Genomic DNA, 20,617 nt, shown 5'->3' on the forward strand with positions numbered 1-20,617 from the left:
GTCCCTGTGTTTGTGTGTCTTACACTTGTCAAAGGCCTTGTCGTTGTCATCTTCTAAAACTTTTCTGAAGACAAAACCCATACTGAGGGACGAACCGTCTGGATTGGTGTAAATGGATTCCATCATTTCCACTGCTGAATCCACGTCACCGCTAAGAGACAGACCAGTTATGAACAGATTTGTGACACAATGATCAGGTTCAATATTAATATAAATGTATTGAAGTTTATTTATAATCTAGGAAGAAAAGCACAACGGTCATATTTTTTGTTTTGGAAAAAATCTGAATATCTATTATGTCTTTGTCCGGTGAGTGTGTTCAGGCAACATATACCAGCTAAACTTTTTCGTCCTGAAATTACCACAACAAAGCGAACAAAATCCGCATAAACCTAAAACGACTATTCGGCTCATGGTCCTTCAACATTTGTTTCAGTCCGCACGCCCTCCCCATCGTTGCCAGCCAGCCGCAATAAATATTTAACATGAAGCAGTGTGTGTGCATCTGAGTATATGTACATAGAGGTGGGACAACATATCTGCGCTGATTGTTGCGAACGGGACCGTCTGAATAATTTAGTCGGGGGGCCCTCTAAATGTGGCGCCCAGTGTTGCAGGCCGGCTTGGTTCTTTCCGTCCGGGCTCTTAACCAGTCAGCTTGACTCAGGCACACAGGGGATGCACGTGTCAGAGCAGCTCATGGCGCTGCTTCCAGAGGTCAAGGTTCAAGCTGACAGGCCCGCACTACAAAGGCCAATCAGGCGTGAGGCTGTTGCGCCGCTCTTCACTTCTACGTCCCTGCGAGTTTGTATGATGACAACACTGCTAATGCGGTAATAAAAGTTTGATGCACAATGTGTGCATATTTGTTCTTTGGTATTGGGCAAAGACAGCAGTGGAGGACGGGAGATTTTCATTACATGAAAAGGTTTTTTGAATAATCCACCTCAGCCTTTGTTTTTCAACGCTCTTCTCACAGAGGGTGCTGGTCCTGAACTCGGCTCGTGAAACTGAACAAGTATTGGTTGATTTACATGATTTGACAGAACACATAGGCCCGTGCGTACTTACTTGTGGATATGTGCCAGTACAGTGTTGTTAATAAACAACATCCTGGACAGGTTTAAGGGAGTGTTGAGCCCCTTTAAAAGAGTGTCAACCTCCTGGATGCTGGTCACATCGCCCCGGCTGCCTAGGGCCTGCACGAGCCTGGTGATCGCGAGCTGAGAGGGCACATGGTCGGACTGCATCAGCGACTTGAAATTCAGAAGTGCATCTGGAAAATAGAGCAAAGTTTAATCTTTGTGAATGCATATCCATACACATTGATGTTTGTGCTTACCTTCCACTTGTCCTCTTTTACATTGTGTAACAATGACTAGGTTTTCTGCAATGTCACTCAGTTTAAAAAAAGGTAGGTGAGATTGTGCACTAAAAAGAGAAAAAAGAATGTCAACAATTTAATGCATAATTATTAACAATGAACAAATATCATGTCAACAATATAAACAGTACAAAAGTTGTGTAAAAGCTCATCAGTAAAGTGCCTTTTTCATATTTCCTGCAGTAAAAAAACAAACAGAATGGTACATACTATTATGGAGGTTCTTGTTAACATTAACAGAGGAGGTTAAAATCTAATACATACACATTAAATCTTCCTATAATGGTGTGAATATGTTTCCAGATGGGGACCTGCTTCCAACTGCCTCTGGTCTCATTTCTCTGCCTCTAAAACCTCAATCAAGGCGGCCTCTCGACTTTTTATTTTCTAATAGCTTTGGAACCAAATTAATCCTTCTGCTCAATTGAGCATCAGCCACGCAATCCTTATCACAGCAGTGACACCAGGCCACGGGACGTCCAGGAGCTGCGACTGGGACAGGGTCAGGGAGGAGATTGGGACAGGAAAAGGGTCGCCAGGGGATTGCAATAGAGCCAGAGCTGTGAGCCTTCTTATTCATAAACAAAGCTCTACAAGGGTTTTCTATGCACCTTTCCTTAAAACACACACACACACACACACACACACACACACACACACACACACACACACACACACACACACAGAGGCTGCTGCTCTTCTACGTAGCTTTAGTCAATGAATCCAGTGTCCATCTTTTCATCTGCAATACACCGTTACAATCTGTTAATCTCACCATAAGCATCCCACTGCTCAATTCGGTTCAGATTACCCCAAAAAACAAACACCCACCCTCCTGCCTGCACCACAAATTAATGCCTATAGCGTCTTCATTAACCTCACATGTGATTAAATCTATCCCTCCTCCCCTCCATCGACACCCTTCCCATTTAGATCTTTTTATCTTCCTCCTTCATTCCTGTTCATTTCCATCTTTGGCCGACTCTCCCCTCAGCTCATTCCACTTCTCATTTAGCCAGCAGATAAACTAAGCTTTTATCCAGGCAGGGAAGCCATAAACTAATTCAAACAGAGACAGGAGATGGGTTATCGCTCGTATTGCACTGCTCTTGTTAGAACACTGCACCAAAATTGATACAATTATTTCTCATGCTGTGAGCGAATGAGCGGTGTAAATAGACCGGTTGTGTAACAGATGGTTTTACATATTTCCATAGATAACTAATGGCATTTCTTTTGTAGAATATAATGCTGTAGTGTTTTGTAGCACATCTGTGTGTTACAAAGAAAAGGACAAAGGGAGATGAAGGAAATGACAGGAGATTACCTAAAAAGACAACGACAGAAGATCACTGCTCTAAGCTTACATTTTAATACCAGCTTGTTCATCCACTGTCCCCAGGCAACAGTCCTGATACGGCCTCATACAGCAGGAACACACGATACATTACTAATTGGAAGGAGATAGAGGTTTTTGCACAAACTCACCCTCTTCTTAGAAAACCAAAATTAATCTGCACATGTGATTGTGTCTGTGTAAGTGATTGGGCTTAGCAGGAATCACTGTTCATATCCAGCGGGGCTGCGGCAGCACACAAGGCTCTAATCCTGCTGCTGTCTTTTGAGGAGATTCACACTGAGGTAACCTGGGGCCACACTAAGAGGACTAGAAAACTAGAATGGTCCAGAGCATGAATTTGCCTATTTGCTAAAGCAGTTTTTCCCATGTAGTTCTAATGTTGATTTGGAAGCATAGTTCAAGTTTAAATCCATAACCAACATACATTTCTTTGACGACCATGGCATCCTCCAAAGCGCCTTCAGACAGCAGCCCGCGGATCAATACAGCATAGGTGGAAGCATTCAGTGAAACTTCCCCTTTATCAAGGTCTTTCAACAACTCATATGCCTCTGCAGGAACAGCAATATTAAAGAACAATTCTCATTATTATGACAACTTAGAGTGACTAGTAAAATGTAATAAACTTTTACCTTTGGCTTTGCCTTTTTTGCACAGAGTAAGCACTTTCACATTGTGGTCAGGAACATTATCAGCTGAGACAGAAGCCGGGGCTGGGTCTGGGGCTTTAGAGCGGTCGTACCAAGTCTGCAAAACAGTTTGTAAAATCAAAATGGGAAATTTCTATCACAACAGAACACTGTTCTATTTACCACCACAAGCACTTGTTCAGACAAGTTGCTGGATTCAAGTCTGCTTGTTTGTGTATGACAATGCATACTGCCGGGTATGCAGGCCACGGCCTTCTAATGCCCATTCACCCATAGAGCGCCGAGGGGAGGGGTTAAGCTGTATTGACTGGGGGCAAATTAGGTCTGGCACCCCAGGGGCATGAGGAAAGCTTGTGTGTGTGTTTGAGAGTATGTGTGCTCAGCGCTGGAGTGTCAACTCAAGGAGCCCCAAGGGTCACCAAGTTCAGCGCTCGAGGCTACAGCAATCACTTCTCGTCTCGTCATGCTCCGGGCTACAGGATGCTCACCAGAGGAAAGTAAGGGTGAGCAGAATGAGAAGAACAGTGGAAAACACCCATTTTACTTTGGCCCTGCAAAAATGTCCCCACTCACCCTGTAACGTTAGCGCTGCAATACAGCCAAGCAAAGAAATAAGCAATGTGCGGATTTAGCCATATGGTGGCATTTAGCAGCTGGCTAAATTAGTCTAGCATTACAGATTGACACAGATCAGGCATTAATGTCTTTCATCAGCGGCTGCTGGATATATCTCTTTTCAGATCCTGCTTTCTGCATGTAATGAACAGAAGCTTAAGTGCAGAGGGTGACGCCATAGGCTGATAAGGATTTATTTTTGAATTACATAATTTGATAGGGTTGGTCTAAATTATCTAAGCTTTTATAGCTAATATATATTTTCTATACTATGAGGAGAACCTAATCAGATACCTAAATCCTAGTATTTACTTTATTGTTGTATTGTATTGTATTTACTTACATGTTTTAAGTATTTTGCCTGTTGCTTGGTGCTTAACCATTACTTCTGCATGGCTGTATGTTTGACCTCAGGCATATTTAAAACACCTCATGGAAACCTTCTCTGCTTCATTTTATTATCCCCATCCTAAACCCCGCCGGCAATTCTTTTTCTGAATAATGGAGCCACCTAATGAGTGCTTAAGAGAAGAGGCCTATTGCGAAGCAGTAACTGTACCTCGGGCACCTCGAAGGGCACCTCCTGGCCATTTTTCTTCAAGATGTCTGCCAACAGGTGCAAGGTCCTCTCTCTGGGAATCACATTCTCCTCCTGCATCTTTGTCCACATCGCTTCTGCTTTTTGCCAGTCATTTGTGCCCTCTGGAGGGGGAAAAAAAGAGCATGATATGAGAAAATGAGTGTTGTTCTGTGACAAAACCTTTGTGTTGTGTATCACTCAGCCTGCAGCGGTGGCTAATTTCAGATAAAGCGCTCCATGCTGCGACAGGGCAATCAAGGTACTAATCTGATCAACTGACTGACCCTCAACTATAGTGTAATTTGAGAAACACACTCTACATTGTTGTGTCGGTGTGTCTGCGGGTGTTCCTGTGTGTGTGTCCGAAAAAGAAGAGAGTAATGGACGGACAATCAGCTTTAACACTTCAATCAAAACTGCTATCTGCTCTGCTCTTCAAAGCAACAATCACACAATGCCGTCTGCCTTCTCCTCATGACCTGATTTTTTTACACTTGCAGGTTCACAGGACATGGATGAAGATGGCTTCAAAAAATCTAGCAAACACAAGTAACAGACAGCAGACACCTAGTTATCCCCAACATCGAGGTCCCAAAAGTTTCCCAGGGGGTCACACCAGAGATTCTTATAAAAGAGGCGGTAACACTTTATTTTACACTACCTTGATACATTGTACTTGCCACATTAAGTACAATGTGATGTGTAATAACTTGTAGGTTACATACACGATGGAATAATGTGTGTTAGTATTTTGGTGGTACATAATGTAATAAGACCCAAACTCTAAGCCGTAAGCCCTAACCATAAGGGTCTTATTACACCATGTACCTCCAAATTACTAATACAAATCATTCCATTGTGTAATAACTTGTAGGCACAAGTTATTACACATTATTACAAAGCATATTACACATTGTTACATTTAGGTGGGTACAATGTATCAAGGTAGTGTAAAATAAAGTGTTACCATAAAGGCTAATATAAATATGATGACGTGATGATTTATATATATATTAGGTATAACACTAGGAAAAACCTTGCAAAAAAAAATAAAATAGAGAAGTTCCTCACAATGGAAAAGGGTGCTGTGGTCACTAATGTCCCCACACAGAGAGAAACTGCTTGGAAACAGAAACAAAGTTCACTTACTGCAAAGTCGGAGGATGTAGAAGTACATTTCATCTCTGTCGCACTCAAACAGCTTCGATGTTATTTCGACCATTTGCTCCAAGGTCTCCATCTATAAACACACGGATGGAAGTTATTTGAACATATTGTACCAATTTGTTAAAGTTTACAAAAGGTCTTGATAGGACTATATTAAAATAACAAAGCATCGGGCATTCTTTAATAATAAAAAATGACCACTAAGTCAATGCACCACTACCTTAATACTCTTTACACTGTGGTATTGGAATCAGGGTGTATCACTTTCTTAGAATTGAATTAAAGTTTGCAATCTCAGCATTGTGACAAGTAGGTACATGTGCGTTACCTCTTTCAAAACGATGCACTTGTCAGCAAACCACTGCAGACGTCCAGGCCTCGCTCGGAGCCCAGGAGTCTACGTAAACACAGACAAATGCAATTAATGCAGAACTCCAAAAGCCACACTGCCGATCAGGAGCAGACACAAGCTGTCATTTATATCAGGGGTGACAAGACATAAATATGAATGATCCAGATCAGAAGGTCACGTTAAATATTTAGGTGTAAATCCACCACAGAGGAAGCACAATGGCCCATAATGTCAAAATATCTGTCTATACAAATCATTTTTAAGCGTCTTTTGAGGACACTTTTCATTTGAATGTTTATTAATGGAACACGAGGACTGGATAATAATAATAAAATCTATTTTGTAGTTTGTGAGAAAAGAGGCAGCTTGTGCTTGGCAGAATTTCAGGACACTGTCAAATGCAGATGCTTATTCACAGTGTGGGTTTACACATCCAATAAGGGCTGACATAGATTGATGTGTGGGCCTTTGTATCTCAGATTTAGCTTGATATGCGGTCTGACTAGATGATTATTATCATGGACAACAGTGATCAGGATTTCATCTGTCCCATGGGGCTTTGACACAATCTGAATAAAGCCACGATTGAGAAATCTCACCATCGCTCTCTTTCTGGTAATCTGTCTGAGGGGGAAAAAAGTCAGAGTGATCTGCTGAGAGGTTAATCTGACTGGGGATCAGCTGCGCTCAATCTGCGCTGGCCTCTTTGAGGAAGCTCATCGTACCTTGAGGAGGGAAAGTCCAGAAAAGACCTGCCTCATCTTTTTTCTTTGACTAACCCTTGGCTGCTGTCATTATACAGCTCCAATCCTCACTTCTCTCAATCCGGCACCTTCCATACAAATCTCAGCAGCCTCTCTCCTCGGCCTCTCCATCCCTCCCTCTATCAGTCCCTAGCAGAGGAATTATGTTATTACCTAACCAGCCAAAAGGGACAAATTAAAATGTGTTGCAGCCCTCACTCTCTCTCTCGCTCGGTCTAATCTTCTTATAGGGACTAAGGCCTAGATTCTATTTACTTGCTAAAGTCTTGCTGGCTCCCGCTTGAAAATACACACCATGTACCATCTTTGTGATTTCAGTGCCAATCTCCCTAATCTGGGGGAAACCAAATCCAGCAAGATACAAGATGTGCCAGGAATCAGAAAACGCAGCACTCAAAGTAGGCAGACATTTTAAGTTAGGAGAGGGCAATTAATTTAATTTCAATCCAATTGTGATTGTATCTTTGGCCAATTGTGCAATTTAAATGACAGGTCTAGAGTAGCAGCTCATTGTTTGGAGTAAGGTTTGGACTTAAAGAACAAAGTACATCGTTTACCTTAATAAATCCTTTTGTGTTAACGGGATGATTGGGGGGTCTTCCGTCTCCCCCTGGTGTCTCTGCCCAGAAAACCACCCTTGCAGCTTTTCCTGCTTCCGGGTCGGAGTCGCAACACACACTAATAGAATCACAAAGAAGAAGCTAACAGGCTAGCGGGTAAAGCTAACTGCGGGCTAGCGCCACTTTGGCAGTATTTACAGCCATGTTGGAGTGAAAAAAATAATCTCCATTGTGCAATTGAGTTGTGGCACAATGTACAACATCCGTCTCTCCTTTTGTCTTTTCTGTCAGCGTAGTATTTACTCTCATGGACAACTAATGAGTAAAAAAAAAGTAACATGCTACAACACCTGCAGTGGCGCTTATGGCCTCTAGGGGTATGAGTTGTTTTTTTTTATTTTTTATTTTTTATTGACCTTTATTTAACCAGGATAGTCCCACTGAGATTAAGAATCTCTTTTTCAGGGGAGTCCTGGCCCCAGAGGGGAATCTATTGTACATGTTTTTTGTGGTAGGGGAAACCGGAGTAACCTACGCAGACACGGGGAGAACATGCAAACTCCACACAGAAAGGCCCCGTCCAGGTGGGAATCGAACCCGGGACCTTCTAGCTGTGAGGCGTGAGCGCTAACTGCTGCGCCACCGTGCCGCCTGGTTACTTAGTTCTGCTTTAAAATTGTACAGTATAAAAGAAAAATGTTTGCTTGTTTTGCTTTAAAGCAGAACTAAGTAACTCATGCCCCTAGAGACCATAAGCACCACTGCAGGTGTCGTAACATGTTTTTTTACTCATTAATTGTTTGTGAGAGTAAATACTACACTGACAGAAAAGACAAAGGGAGAGAGGGATATTGTACATCCAATTACACAATGGAAATTATTCTTTTCACTCAAACTTGGCAGTAAATACTGTTAAAATGGCGCTAGCCTGCAAGTAGCTTTGCCCGTTAGCTTGTTCGCAATTCCATTAGTGTGTTTTGTGCCTCCGACCCGGTGCAGCGAAGTTGCAATTATGGTTTTCTGGCCAGAGACACCAGGGGGAGAAGACAGACCATCCCATTAACACTTGTATTACCCCCAGAGGGACTATGAAAAGGTAAACAAGTTACTTAGTACTGAGTCTAAAAAGTAAAAGACACTATTCCCACTAACTCTATCAATTCCACTAATCACTGGGCCACTTCAGCACACACATTCAGATACATCCAGCAAAACCCTCTCCCTAACAGTCACAAAAAAGAAAAAAAATCACACACATAATGGCTCCCCACTCTATAGCAAATTCTACCTAACCCTGACCATCTCGTCACAGCCAATAATAGGCCCAGCCACCTGACTATCCTCTACCAGTGACTATGACCATTTAGTGCAAAATTGGCCACCTTTCTCTATCATTACATTTAATTAGCTGTGATTAATCATCTGCCAATTATACCAAACACAGCCTAAAGCGAAACTCTACTCTGGACTGCCACTTGACACTCTCGGAGGGAAAGGACGCGTGACTGTGTGTGCCTATTTGAGAGATAAGAGAGGTCTAGCTGAAACGGCACAAACACTATATTGTGTATCAGCTTAATTACAGGAAGTGCAGATCTTAACTGTAACACCGGGGCTGTTTTAACCATTTGAAGAGTTTTAGATCACAAGCACATTTAGGACTCTTCAAAATGCGGTAATTGTTCAAGAGTGTAAAATACAGTCTGCAGCACAATGAGGAGAAGCTACAAAATAATACACGGGTAAAAAAAAAAAAAAAAAAAAAGACTTTTAATGCATTATTTTGCACATTGTTGACAAATGGTGTTAGACTGGAGGTATGTAGCCGTGTCTAGTGGTACTTGGGAGTGAGCCACTTTCAAACAAAGCGACACATAACAGATTGCTAAATATTGTTCGGTTTGAAGCGGAAAATATTGTGCTAAAAACTGGAACAAAACAATACACTTTTAATGTTTCCAAGACGTCATCTGTACTGGGCTAATTTTACATGGGATGAGTATCGGCGACACCTCTGGGTAGAACAATCAGGCTATTTCACAAGACAAGAGCAAGTTTTAGCATAAATAAGGTAAATGACAAGTTTAACAGCTCCTTAACAGAAATAAATAAATGCCTGGTTTGCAAGAAGAGGTACAAATGAACTGAGGAAGCTTCTTGGATAAGAGGCGAAACATCTTCACTTAAAAAAACAAACAAACAAATAAAAAAGGTTGAAAATATTTCCGTATCAAACAGCGCTCAGAGGTGAGAGAAGTTTCAGTAATGATGATTTAAAGGGATATTTCAGAATTTTTAATCCTTTCCTAGTTATACAGAGTGTTGTTGATTTCTGAAGATTTTTTTCTTTAAATTCATGCAGTCCTTATATTTGAAGAGTTTGGTGGTGCTAGGCTACTGCTAGGCTAGCGCATGTCTATGGTAACTAGTAGCCTGCATTAAAAACCTCTTCAAAACCATGGGGTAGCCCTCCAAACGTTGCCATATCTGATTTGTAAAAAGCTCCTTTGTGAATTCCACGTGTAGTAATGCCGGCCGCAGGTAAACAAAGTACTGTAGATCCGGTAACCTAGCAGATCACTCCGCAACTGTGTAGCTTACAACCAGGAAGCTGGTGCTGCTCAAATACAAGTTATTTTAAATGCAAAATGGTTATATTAAAAAAAAATGATTCAGTCAACACAGACATTTACATCGGTAGTCTGGTGTTTCAAGTGATTTGCCTCAGGTGCACTGTGCTTGGGTCAGACTGTTTTTAATGCAGGCTACTAGTTACCATAGACATGAACTAGCCTAGCACTAGTCTAGCACCACTAAACTCTTCAAATATAAGGTCTGCATGAATTAAAAATATATATATATCTCCAGAAATCAAACAACACTCTGGATAACTAGGAAATGAGGCCCTATGTCAAAAATCCTGAAACATCCCTTTAAGCCTTTGTTGTTATATTAATGCTTTTATAATGTGCAAAAAAAGTTGTAATAGTTCTAAGAGGTCAGGACTACATAGAATAAATGAATAATAAAATATTATCCAACGGGTTGTTTATGAATTGTCTGGTGTACATTGGCCAGTGTAATTTTGTCTAACCCCAGTGGCATTGGAAAGGACTATTCTACAATCTATTTATAGGTCTCTCAATCTCAGAGTGATGCCATGTACAATTTAAGAAGGATAAGAGAGCACTAAAATCCATGAGGAGTGACACAATAACAACATGCTTTTAATATCTGAGAGGGTTGGACAATCCTCAGGAGAGACCAATCCTTCTGATACAGTGTGCATCATGAGAAAGGGACAGTGTGGGAGTTAAAAGATATTTTGACCTTTGTTTTGTTCTTATCCTAATCCGACATAATGGCCTTGTTTGGAAAGCTCTGATGTCAGGCTCAATCCCATAAAAACATGCACTTGGAAATCTCTCTCCGTTGTCATTCTATCGATTGTGGATAAAGTCACTTCTCAACAGCCTTCTCTCTCTCTCATTTCCTGTAAAAAGTAATCTGCACTTTAGGACTTATTACCAGGAGACAAACATTTTCAGATCAGAGGAGACACAAAAACAGCGTTAACTTGTCAACGGTAATACCTGCAGATCTGGGCACAATAAATGGCAGTTACCTATATTATGTTTTACACGTTTTGAGGAAATAGCCACATGGGTCACATAAGCGAAAGAAACCACAAATGAAGTAGAAAACGCCAACGTAACGGGAGTACCTCAATGATTTTGCGGGCCTCGCGATATCGTCCCGTGCGCAAAAAGGCGAAGAAAAGATCATACATCATGGTCATGTCTCCACGCTCCTGGCTCACAAAGTCCATGGCTAAAAAAAGAGACAAAGTGAATCATTTTCAGAAAGTACCAAAGCAGTTGTACAAAGACTTCTCTAAAGTCTTGTCTAGAACATAAGCCTGTGTAAATGTAGTATCTCTGTCCTCCAGCTTTGAGACACGAGTGACAGGAACAAAATCTTAAAAAACAAAATACCGGTTATCAACTTAGGGCAAAATAAACAATGTACTCTTTAAAGCTGCTTATAACTAATTTTACAGATTTAGAGATTCAAACAAATGCTCAATTCAAAGATTTGCAAAATCATAATACTTGATTAGACGTCAATGACATTATATAAAGAATATATATTAAAATACATAATGTCTATTGTTTTTAGTTAAAGCTGCTCTCAGCCGTGTCTTTTTACATTACATTTACATACAATACATTTACATTATCCTGCTCTTTTTGGCATTTAGAACATAAAACTTCAATTTAGAACTAATTTTACAGTGCAAAGCTTTATTTCCCCGAAACCCATGAACGTCTCACAGCCTTCCAGTGCCTGCTTTGCTTTGTAATCATGAGGAGGAAAAAGACCAGACGGCTCCTGTAGATGTTGGATTATTAAACAAACGACATGGACATTTCATGAAGATTTCAGCTGCATCAGAGCAGGTCAGTCAGATGTTTGTTAGTTCACGATCTTTTGTAAACTTCTGTCATAATTCTAAACTCTGACTGTGTTAGCCGCTAACTGCTGCATCTGCTGCTTCAAACATTTGAGATCTCTGCACGTGTTTGTGTTTACATGGTGAGGGGCAGGTGAGTGTGAGGCGAGGGAGGTGCGGAGCTCGTTTGCTTCTGCAGGGAAAAGTTAGATCTGTTTGAAGGTGGAGCATCTTGCGATGCAATGTGGGAATGCAACCATGCCGGTCTGGCAAAATGGAGTAGCTGAGGGCAGCTTTAAAGTGCATCAACAAACCTTGAAAAATAGCAAAGGTAATTGCTGTAACAAACTGAAAAGTCACTGTGCAGTTTTAAGATTTAGAAACATTCAAACTATTAACAATAACAAAATAATAATAATTTTGAAAATATGAATCGATTTAATTACCAACTCGATTTTTAAATCAATCGATATTTTGCCCAGCCCTAACCACAAAACACTCTTTTTACTCGACTGCTTTTAAAAATGTAAAAAAGTGAGCACCATTTTTGTTCCTTTCTTAAGTATTAATCAAAGGTTATTCCTCAATACATCCTAAATCTCATGTTTGCTCATTTGTTAATGTTAAAAGTCTAAAATGGCTACCTTTCTGCAGCTGTTCAGTGTCTCCCTGCTGCACCAGGGCTACGAGGATGTCATGAATTCGAGGAAGATGTTTGTAGAGCTTCTGGCACTCCATGGCTGCGTCGAGAGCACCGGACAGGTCATTACTATCAGAAACACAAAGGAAAGAAGTTAGCCGCCCCGTCCATCCAATCAAGCGCGTACAGGAGACTCTTCAGGGAGAGCCTCGTGGGGCGCCAACCTTGTGACCTTGCATTAAAGTACCGTGACCTGCCACAACAATAACGTCTTTGAACAGATGACAGCACAAGTGCAGCTGATGAAGCCTTTTGCCCCTAATACACTTGCGTTCTCTCACAATCACGCAGTACCATACACATCTGTCTCTGCCGCATGCGGACAGGCTTTTACAGGAGAACGTAAGCTCAGACAAAGGGATGGAGAAGATCTTTGACCTTTCGAAAACCTTGCATGTCTTTTGACTCGTTTTCTGACCTTCTCATTGTTAACTCCTCCTTTGTCATTGCCTATATACACTTTTCTGTCCTGATTTTCAAGTATTATTGTCCTTTTATCCTTCGCCTTTTGATCGCATGCTGTCAGCTCACACACTACTGCCACGACCTAGCCCCCCCACCTGCGCAATTTGCCAGAATACTGCAACAACATTAGGGACCCCCTCCTTCCTTCCTACCACTGTTTCTCCGTCTCACGTCATTCATTCCCCCCAATCCCAAAACTGTCCATCCTCCCCAAGTGAACCAAAAGACAAAAGAGTGTGCACTGGCCGTGATAGGTACGCAACAGCACAGAAAGATCCGCACTCAAAGACACGGAAGGAATACAGCCAGAAGTGGGAGTGAGAGAGAGAGCACTCAATCCCTTCTATTGTGACAGCGTTGCCATCAATCTGTTGATTGGGTAATTACCATGTCAATCACGTAGAGGTCAAAGCAGATAGGGCACCAACAAGTAAGGCAGCGGGCAGACACTGTGAGCAAGATCGAGTCAGACAAGGAGCACATGGGTATAATTTCTGAAGTGTTTTCTCCCCTGATCAATTAGACAAGCACATAGGAGAAATAACGCCAACAAAAATACCAACAGTGTGTAAAAAAAAGCAACCTTGACTTTGGTATCGCTGAGCTAAGAGAGTGGCGTGCAGGGAGGGCGATTAGGGTTGTGAGGCAGAGAGGTCTAATTGAAATGAAGAGGGACAACATTATTTAGCGCCGCTACAAAAGAGCCTGTTCAACTGCATAACACACCGATTAAATGCCACCCAGGAGGAAACATAAAAAGTTTACAGAAGAGAAAAAATGTGGAGAATAAACGGAACAAGTAGAGACTATGAGTTTGTTTCAGGGCTAAACTTGGTGCGTTTGACCTTAACAAGCTTCTCAAAGAGCTACACTGTAGTTATTAGTTTGCTTCACACTCTGTGGTAAATACACTTGCAGTAGCAGGTGCTGACAAACATCTTATGAAATACTTTCTCACTCTTTTTATTGCTGTTGTAACAGGTACAACAGACCATCATCAGGCTTGAAGACGGCCCCTTCTGTCTGTGCTTTTGTAACCATTATATCATCTATCAGATCAATAACCAAAAATTATACATCCATTCATCCACCCACTTACAACATGAATTACAAATCAAGAAACAGTATATAAGTAGTAGTATATAAGTAACATTAAAAACGTATATATTTAATTAACTTTATAACTATATCACATTCATGTGGCAGTACTGTAATCTGTAATGCCACAAAGAAAGATTATATCTAACCCATCATGATGCATTTACAACAGTGGTGTAATATGGGGGGAGCGCATATGAACCTTAAACGTTTATAAGCAAAAACAAAAATATACAAAGCTGCCTTCATTTGTTGTTACAATATTTAACACAGTGAGACATTGTGCACTGGTACATGATCTTTGCTCCTGACCTGTCCCTTTTTAACCGACGTGCCAGTGTTGGTTTCTCTGATTCTAACCTAACAGTGGAAAGATTGAGAGAGCCAGTTCCTTCACACGTGTTCAGGAGTGGACATGCGTTTGTGAAGTTTGTGCTGGTCTCTAAATGGACACAAAACACAAAAATAACACTGCATTCATTGATACGCATCTTTGTATAATTTGTAGTGGGCTCCAGCAGGCTTTCTGGTAGTTATACGGTGGCATGCACCTGCACTTCATAGCACGTAGACTACAGCCCTGATTTACAATATCCTATTAAACAGATCGTCATTAGAGGCTGACATTTTTTCAGGCAAAGACAGACCGTGGTCACCTCCCCTAGTTTGATTTTTTAAAGGCTGTTTGTAAGTGATTTATGCTGCCTCCTTCATGTGTCTGGGCTTAAAAAAGCGGTTTGATATTTGAGACATTTCTCTTGTGTTAATATCCCTGAGCCTGTCCACCTTATCATGATCATCCACACCTACTTATAATCCCTGCTTTCTAATGAGACATTTTCAAAACCCATCCTGTCACTCTTGGCTAAAAATTATACCCTCCCCTCTCGCTGTCTTTTCACTTAAAGATCCACCCCAAAAAAAGAGCTAAGCATGTCGAAAGATGGATAATTTCCCCTAGGTACAATTTAACTGTCACTTTGCATTGCCATTTACCGCACGGCACACAGCTCTGTTAATGTCCCTAACTTTGCATGTCAGCCACTTTCCAGCCAATTAAGCCCTGAAAAAAAATGAGCGCTTTCCTCGATGGAAACCTGAAGGATTAGACAAGGAAGCTCATTTAACCACATCCCGCTCCCCCTCTGTCCCCTGCCTTTGTTCTGAGCACGTCGGCAAGCCTGTTATCACTGTCCTCGGTAGCTGGGGGAGGACCAAGTCTGTGTTTTGAAAAGCAAATGAGACTGTGATCATGACACTGCTAGGTGGCTGTTTTACACGATTCAAAATAGCAAGTACTAATATTCATGCCAATAGCAGCACAGGTGAATAAGCTCAAGATGAACGTGCCAAATCCTGACAGTCTAAGAACTTCAGCCAAGAACCATCTACTCCTATGTCAACTTTTTATAATTGCTCTCCAATCCACCTGTGGACTTCATTTGCCATAACACTCATCTATGGTTAGTTTCTCTCTTGAATGTTTAATTCGGCCTTTAGTGTACACACAGTTACAACAACGAGTGGCGTGCAAGAACCACTCATCTCTTGTCAGCTCTCCACTCTTCTTTATTTGCACCCATTCCTCTGTCTTATCTTCCTCTGCCAGCTCTTCACTTCAGCGGTCTCATTAGCATTTTGTGTCACTAATCACCACGAGTATGAGGCAAGACAAGCTAGCCAGCTAGCACACACAATGCTGAGCGGACGGCGAGAGCGCTAACGGGGCGGTGCGTATGATGGGCTGTCAAGGGCTAATCTGCTGTAGAAGTGTTCATTAAGTCATTAGCGCTGACGCAGCAATGAGAAGGGTGCAGGCGGAGTGATGCCTGCTTTGTCCTCTTTTATCGCTCTTCTCTGTCACTCCTCCCCAATGTCTGTCCGTCTCTTGAGTGACGGAATGAAGGCCCAACGCAACAAGAATCATGAAGACGGGAGCACAAGGGATGAAGTATGACCGTAAGTCAAACAAGATCCAGTGATAATAACGTTAAAAAAAAAACTTTTAGAGCATCTTCAGTATATGGTCTCCACCAAACACTATACGGTAACCATCTCTTCAGGACATTTTTTCATTATAAATTCAACCACCATGATTTACACAACAACAAACCACTGAGGACTAGCGCTTCGTTCATTTTTCAATAACCGTGTACGCAACAATCTATGATTTATGATACACAGAAAAGAAAAGGCAACCAAAGAAACTACAGTGGGTTTCATATGTATCGGCCCCCCTTTAACTTTGACGTTTTGAGAAGTTAATGGAAGATTTCTGAATGGTCACATGTTGACCCAATGACTAGAGTCTACCTGAGTGTAATCTTATGTCACTTCAAATACAGCTGCTCTGTGATGGCCTCAGAGGTCTGTTAAGAGACTACTGGGGAGCAGACAGCATCATGAAGTCCAAGAACACACCAGACAGGTCTGGGATAAAGTTATTGAGAAGTATAAAGCTGAGTTAGGTTCTAAAAAGATTTCCAAACTTTTGAACATCTCTCAAAGTACAGTTAAATACACCATCCAGGAAAGGAAAGCGTATGGCATCACTGCAAACCTACCAAGACCTGGCCGTCCTCCTAAACTTACTGACCGAACAAGATCAGCACTGACCAGAGCTGTTACCAAGAAGCCTATGATGACCCTGGATGAACTGCAGAGAGCTGTGAGTCAGGTGGGGGAAACTGTACACATAACAACTATTAGTCGTACACTGCACAAATCTGGCCTTTATGACAGAGTGGCATTTTAAAGAGGGGGTATTATGCTTTTTTCAACCACATAGCACCAGTCTATAGCACACTACAATGAAACCTTCTGTTGGTCTGTAAATGCAGTAAATTAAAATAACTGCCTTGTATAAAATTGCTCTCTCAAAATGGCTGTAGTGAATGTCTTGAAATAGGCCTCTGTCTCTTTAAGAACCTCTGATCCTTTGCGACACGCCCCCTCCACACACTGTCTGTGGCATCAGTGTATATTGTAAGGCGTAATAATACCAGGAGTAATTTGGCATCCGCACAGTAAAGTGAAGATTACTGCGCAGTAAAGTGAAGATTACTGCGCGGATTTCGAACTACTCTTGGTATTATTAATCATTAACCGATTGTGTGTCACTTAGTGTGTGTCTTTCACATACATTTTCAATTAAATATATGTTTATGGTCTGTAGTTTGACAAAATGTCAAAAAGTCAAAGGGGGATTTCTTAGGTTCTATGCACAGAGTAGAAATTAAGATTCCAGCATAAACATCGTCAAAGCAGGTGATGGTAGGACTGCAAAAGCGATATTACTCTTTTGCTCAGTGCCGATAACCACAGTATCACTTGGAGGGTGTACAGCTGGCACTCGATTTGTGGTCATAGCTGTGAAAAGCCACTGTGCATGCATGTGTATGTGTGTTTTGGCTGCTGCTCATGACCCAGGAGTAAATTAACCGGCTAATCTCACAGAAGCAGTGATTACGGAGTGAACCTACAAACTCTCTAATTTGTGCCAGAGTTTTAACTAAACAAACATTAAGGAAGGGTTTGTACTTCCTGTAGTGTATCAAAGAGCTATGGCTCTGCAGGCACAAACGCTACACCAGGCTCCAGTGCTAAATCCTGCAATTAGTGATCTGCCCATAATTAACATGCTAATGAGCTGAACCACGTAAAGAAACAAGCAGACAAACATGAACAGTGATGAGAGTTGAAAGGTGAACTAGTAACACTGACCCCTTCAAGGTGTTTGCCAACAGTCATTTGTGTACAAGCATTATAGTAGGAAGTGCTTCTCAGAGTGGCAGTGGGCGTGTCAGGAGACTAGAGCAGGGGCTCATGGGATAGATAGCAGCTGGTGAATTGTCAAACAAACAAAGCACGGCTGGTGTGCACACACTGACACACAACATGAGCAACATCCACATGCTCCGTATCTAAATCACTGACCCAGAATGCAGCAACCGCTATGATCACAGTGAGGCATGAGCAACCTGTTTAGACACACGCACATGCACACTCTTGGCAACTACGTTTGGCATATGAAGAGGCAAATCTGTAAACGAAGTCCGTGTGCTGGCTGCAATGACTGTCAAGCTCCTGCCATGGAAATAAACTGAAAACTGTGGGGATATTTGTTGGACTTGTTTCATTCGCATTGACATGAGTCATTTTTACCTGTCCAGATAGGCAGCAACGAGTGGAGAGCAGAGGTTGGCATTGGGCTTGGCCAGTCCCAGGGTGAAGATGGTGTCCTGCATTCGACGGATAGCGTCAGGGCCACCTTTGTGCCCCAAAGAGGTGAGCATGTGAAAGAGCATGGTGGAGTGAGAGTCACCTAACACCACGTCTTTCTCCTTCATCTCCTTTAGGATGTCCACGACCTCTGCAATAAACAACACATTATTTTACAACTAAGATCATAGTGAAGTTCTTGCATTAAGGAAATAGATGTAAAGAACAATGCTGCTGAATATGGAAAGGCAGGCAGCATTTGGCTGTGTGTGATATGGCCTCTTTAGCTAATTCCATGTGGGGAAAACAAACCCATATTAAAACAGCATTTTGCACGCAGCAGGGATGCAAATGCAACCCTGTATAATGCCAGCTCTGCGCTAATTGCTACTTGCGGTTTTCTAAATGAGACTACAATTATTGTACACCTACAATGGAGGCCAGCTTTTTGCCGTGGCCATGTGCAAAGTACTTGGGGGGCTAAATTATAGGTATGTGGCGACAAGGGGCTGTCGTGGCCTCAGCGAGACCCAGTAAGCGGGCTGAGGGGTGGATCGGTTTGGTCAAGTCCAGTCGTTAATGGAGGGCTTTTCACAAGGCCACGCGCCCATCTGGCCAACACTAGGGGCTAAATGGTGAGCGGTGTGTCTATGTGCGTACATGAGATGTATTGGGGCTAAGGTAATTAAGATGCATTTACCATCTATTTAGACAGCTGCTAATGGGCTGACAGCGATACAGCCGCTCTCTAGCACAGATACTAATCCATACAGAAGAGTGAAACAGAGACAGAATACATCTGAATACATTTGCTGTGCCTTTTACAGAGCACAAAGCACTAATCATTCCAGAGAAAAAAAAACACCTTTAAATAAGAAAATAAGTTTAACATTTTCTGGGAGCTAAGTAGATGGGACAGACTAGTGAGGAGTGAATTACAAAGGAAAATGACTTGTATTTGAGAAAGATATTAACCTCAAAGCCAAAAGGGACCTCCAATCTATTCTGTGAATGAAGACATTTAATTACTTTTTTCCCTGATGCAAACATATCTGTTCACTTCTTTTATTACAAACAAATCTATGTAAAGCCATCTAATAGCGGTATCATCGTTTAACAGGCGCTCTAATGACCCGACCTGTTGATAAGAGAGAAGTGTTTATCAAAGCAGATGGACCTTAGACTCACTCGCTGTGTGTGCATCCCTGTTGGCCTCTCTATTCATACCTCTCCTCCATCACTCTTTGACAGACCCGCTAATCACTGTGACCAGTGGCTCGAACATAATCTGCCCAAATGGAGCCTCACTAGCTAACACTGGCCCGTCCAGCATTCAACCCCCACATCTCCTTTCATCTGTCCGTTTAGCCAGTATGCATATCCATCAGCTCAACGGAGCATCATGCCAGCAACGCGAGCCAGGCCTCACACGCACACACCCAGAAACGGAGGCAGACAGGCAGGTAAACAAACATCATACAGCCCACTGGTTCATCTAATGCCCCACGACTTGCTACCGATGTCTCTTTCCACAAACACGCTGATGTGGAGGGAGAGGACCTGCCATGGGCTGGAGCAAGAGCAGGTTGTGTTTAGAGGAGTAGGTGTACAAGGACAGGTCAGAAAGAAGCACCAAGACAGAAAAGTGTGTGTAAAACTCTGAAAGGTTAAAAGAGGTAACAAGCTTAAGCCCTAACTGTTCTAAGGGAAAATCTTAGACAAAAATGACGTTGCGCTGATATAGTGATACATGCTGTGATAATGTATAGAGTTTGAACTGAAAATGTAAAGACCCATCATCGTCAGCAATACAAGTTTTGAGGAATTTATAACATTACAGTGGATAAGAGTGTAAAGACGGAGTATCGAGAATTGATTCACCAAGATCAATAATCTCTGTTTTCTGTAGGTCACTTTGGACATTTGCTTTTATGCCAAAACATTGTATGTGATAAAGTATGCTCTAATGACATTCTAGATAGAGCAAGAGTTTGTTGCAGAGACCCAACAAAAGTAAAACAGAAGTTGATGTCGGGACAAAGTAAAATATCTGCAAAGAAAGTTAAGGTGGGAGTGTTGGCTTTGAACCAAGGGCATAAACAACAAAGCCATTAGGAGGGTGAGAAATAAATCGAGATGCCAGGAGACATGATCTTCAGCTGGGCCTGGTGCGCGCTGCGAGCCCAGAGGACCAGCGTCTGGGCGGGACAGGCTAACATCAAGGTTGGCCATGTGTGCTAATGTGGGT

General features: G+C 42.0%; 1 protein-coding gene across 1 annotated transcript in view; it reads right to left on the reverse strand.

The window, feature by feature from the left end:
- The window catches only part of lrpprc (leucine-rich pentatricopeptide repeat containing), a 42,339-nt gene that overhangs the window by 5,240 nt on the left and 16,482 nt on the right, over nucleotides 1–20,617 (reverse strand). Inside the window, exons 23-33 of the mRNA XM_079559432.1 lie at nucleotides 18,313–18,520; nucleotides 12,530–12,654; nucleotides 11,157–11,263; nucleotides 6,085–6,153; nucleotides 5,739–5,829; nucleotides 4,569–4,711; nucleotides 3,377–3,491; nucleotides 3,169–3,295; nucleotides 1,343–1,431; nucleotides 1,072–1,276; nucleotides 24–151 (exon numbers count right to left, since the gene is read on the reverse strand). Of these exons, the coding sequence (XP_079415558.1) occupies nucleotides 24–151; nucleotides 1,072–1,276; nucleotides 1,343–1,431; nucleotides 3,169–3,295; nucleotides 3,377–3,491; nucleotides 4,569–4,711; nucleotides 5,739–5,829; nucleotides 6,085–6,153; nucleotides 11,157–11,263; nucleotides 12,530–12,654; nucleotides 18,313–18,520 (1,407 nt within the window). The remainder of the gene's footprint in view (nucleotides 1–23; nucleotides 152–1,071; nucleotides 1,277–1,342; nucleotides 1,432–3,168; nucleotides 3,296–3,376; nucleotides 3,492–4,568; nucleotides 4,712–5,738; nucleotides 5,830–6,084; nucleotides 6,154–11,156; nucleotides 11,264–12,529; nucleotides 12,655–18,312; nucleotides 18,521–20,617) is intronic.

The sequence above is a fragment of the Gobius niger genome (assembly GCF_951799975.1).
Source record: "Gobius niger genome assembly, chromosome: 7".
Classification (NCBI taxonomy): domain Eukaryota; kingdom Metazoa; phylum Chordata; class Actinopteri; order Gobiiformes; family Gobiidae; genus Gobius; species Gobius niger.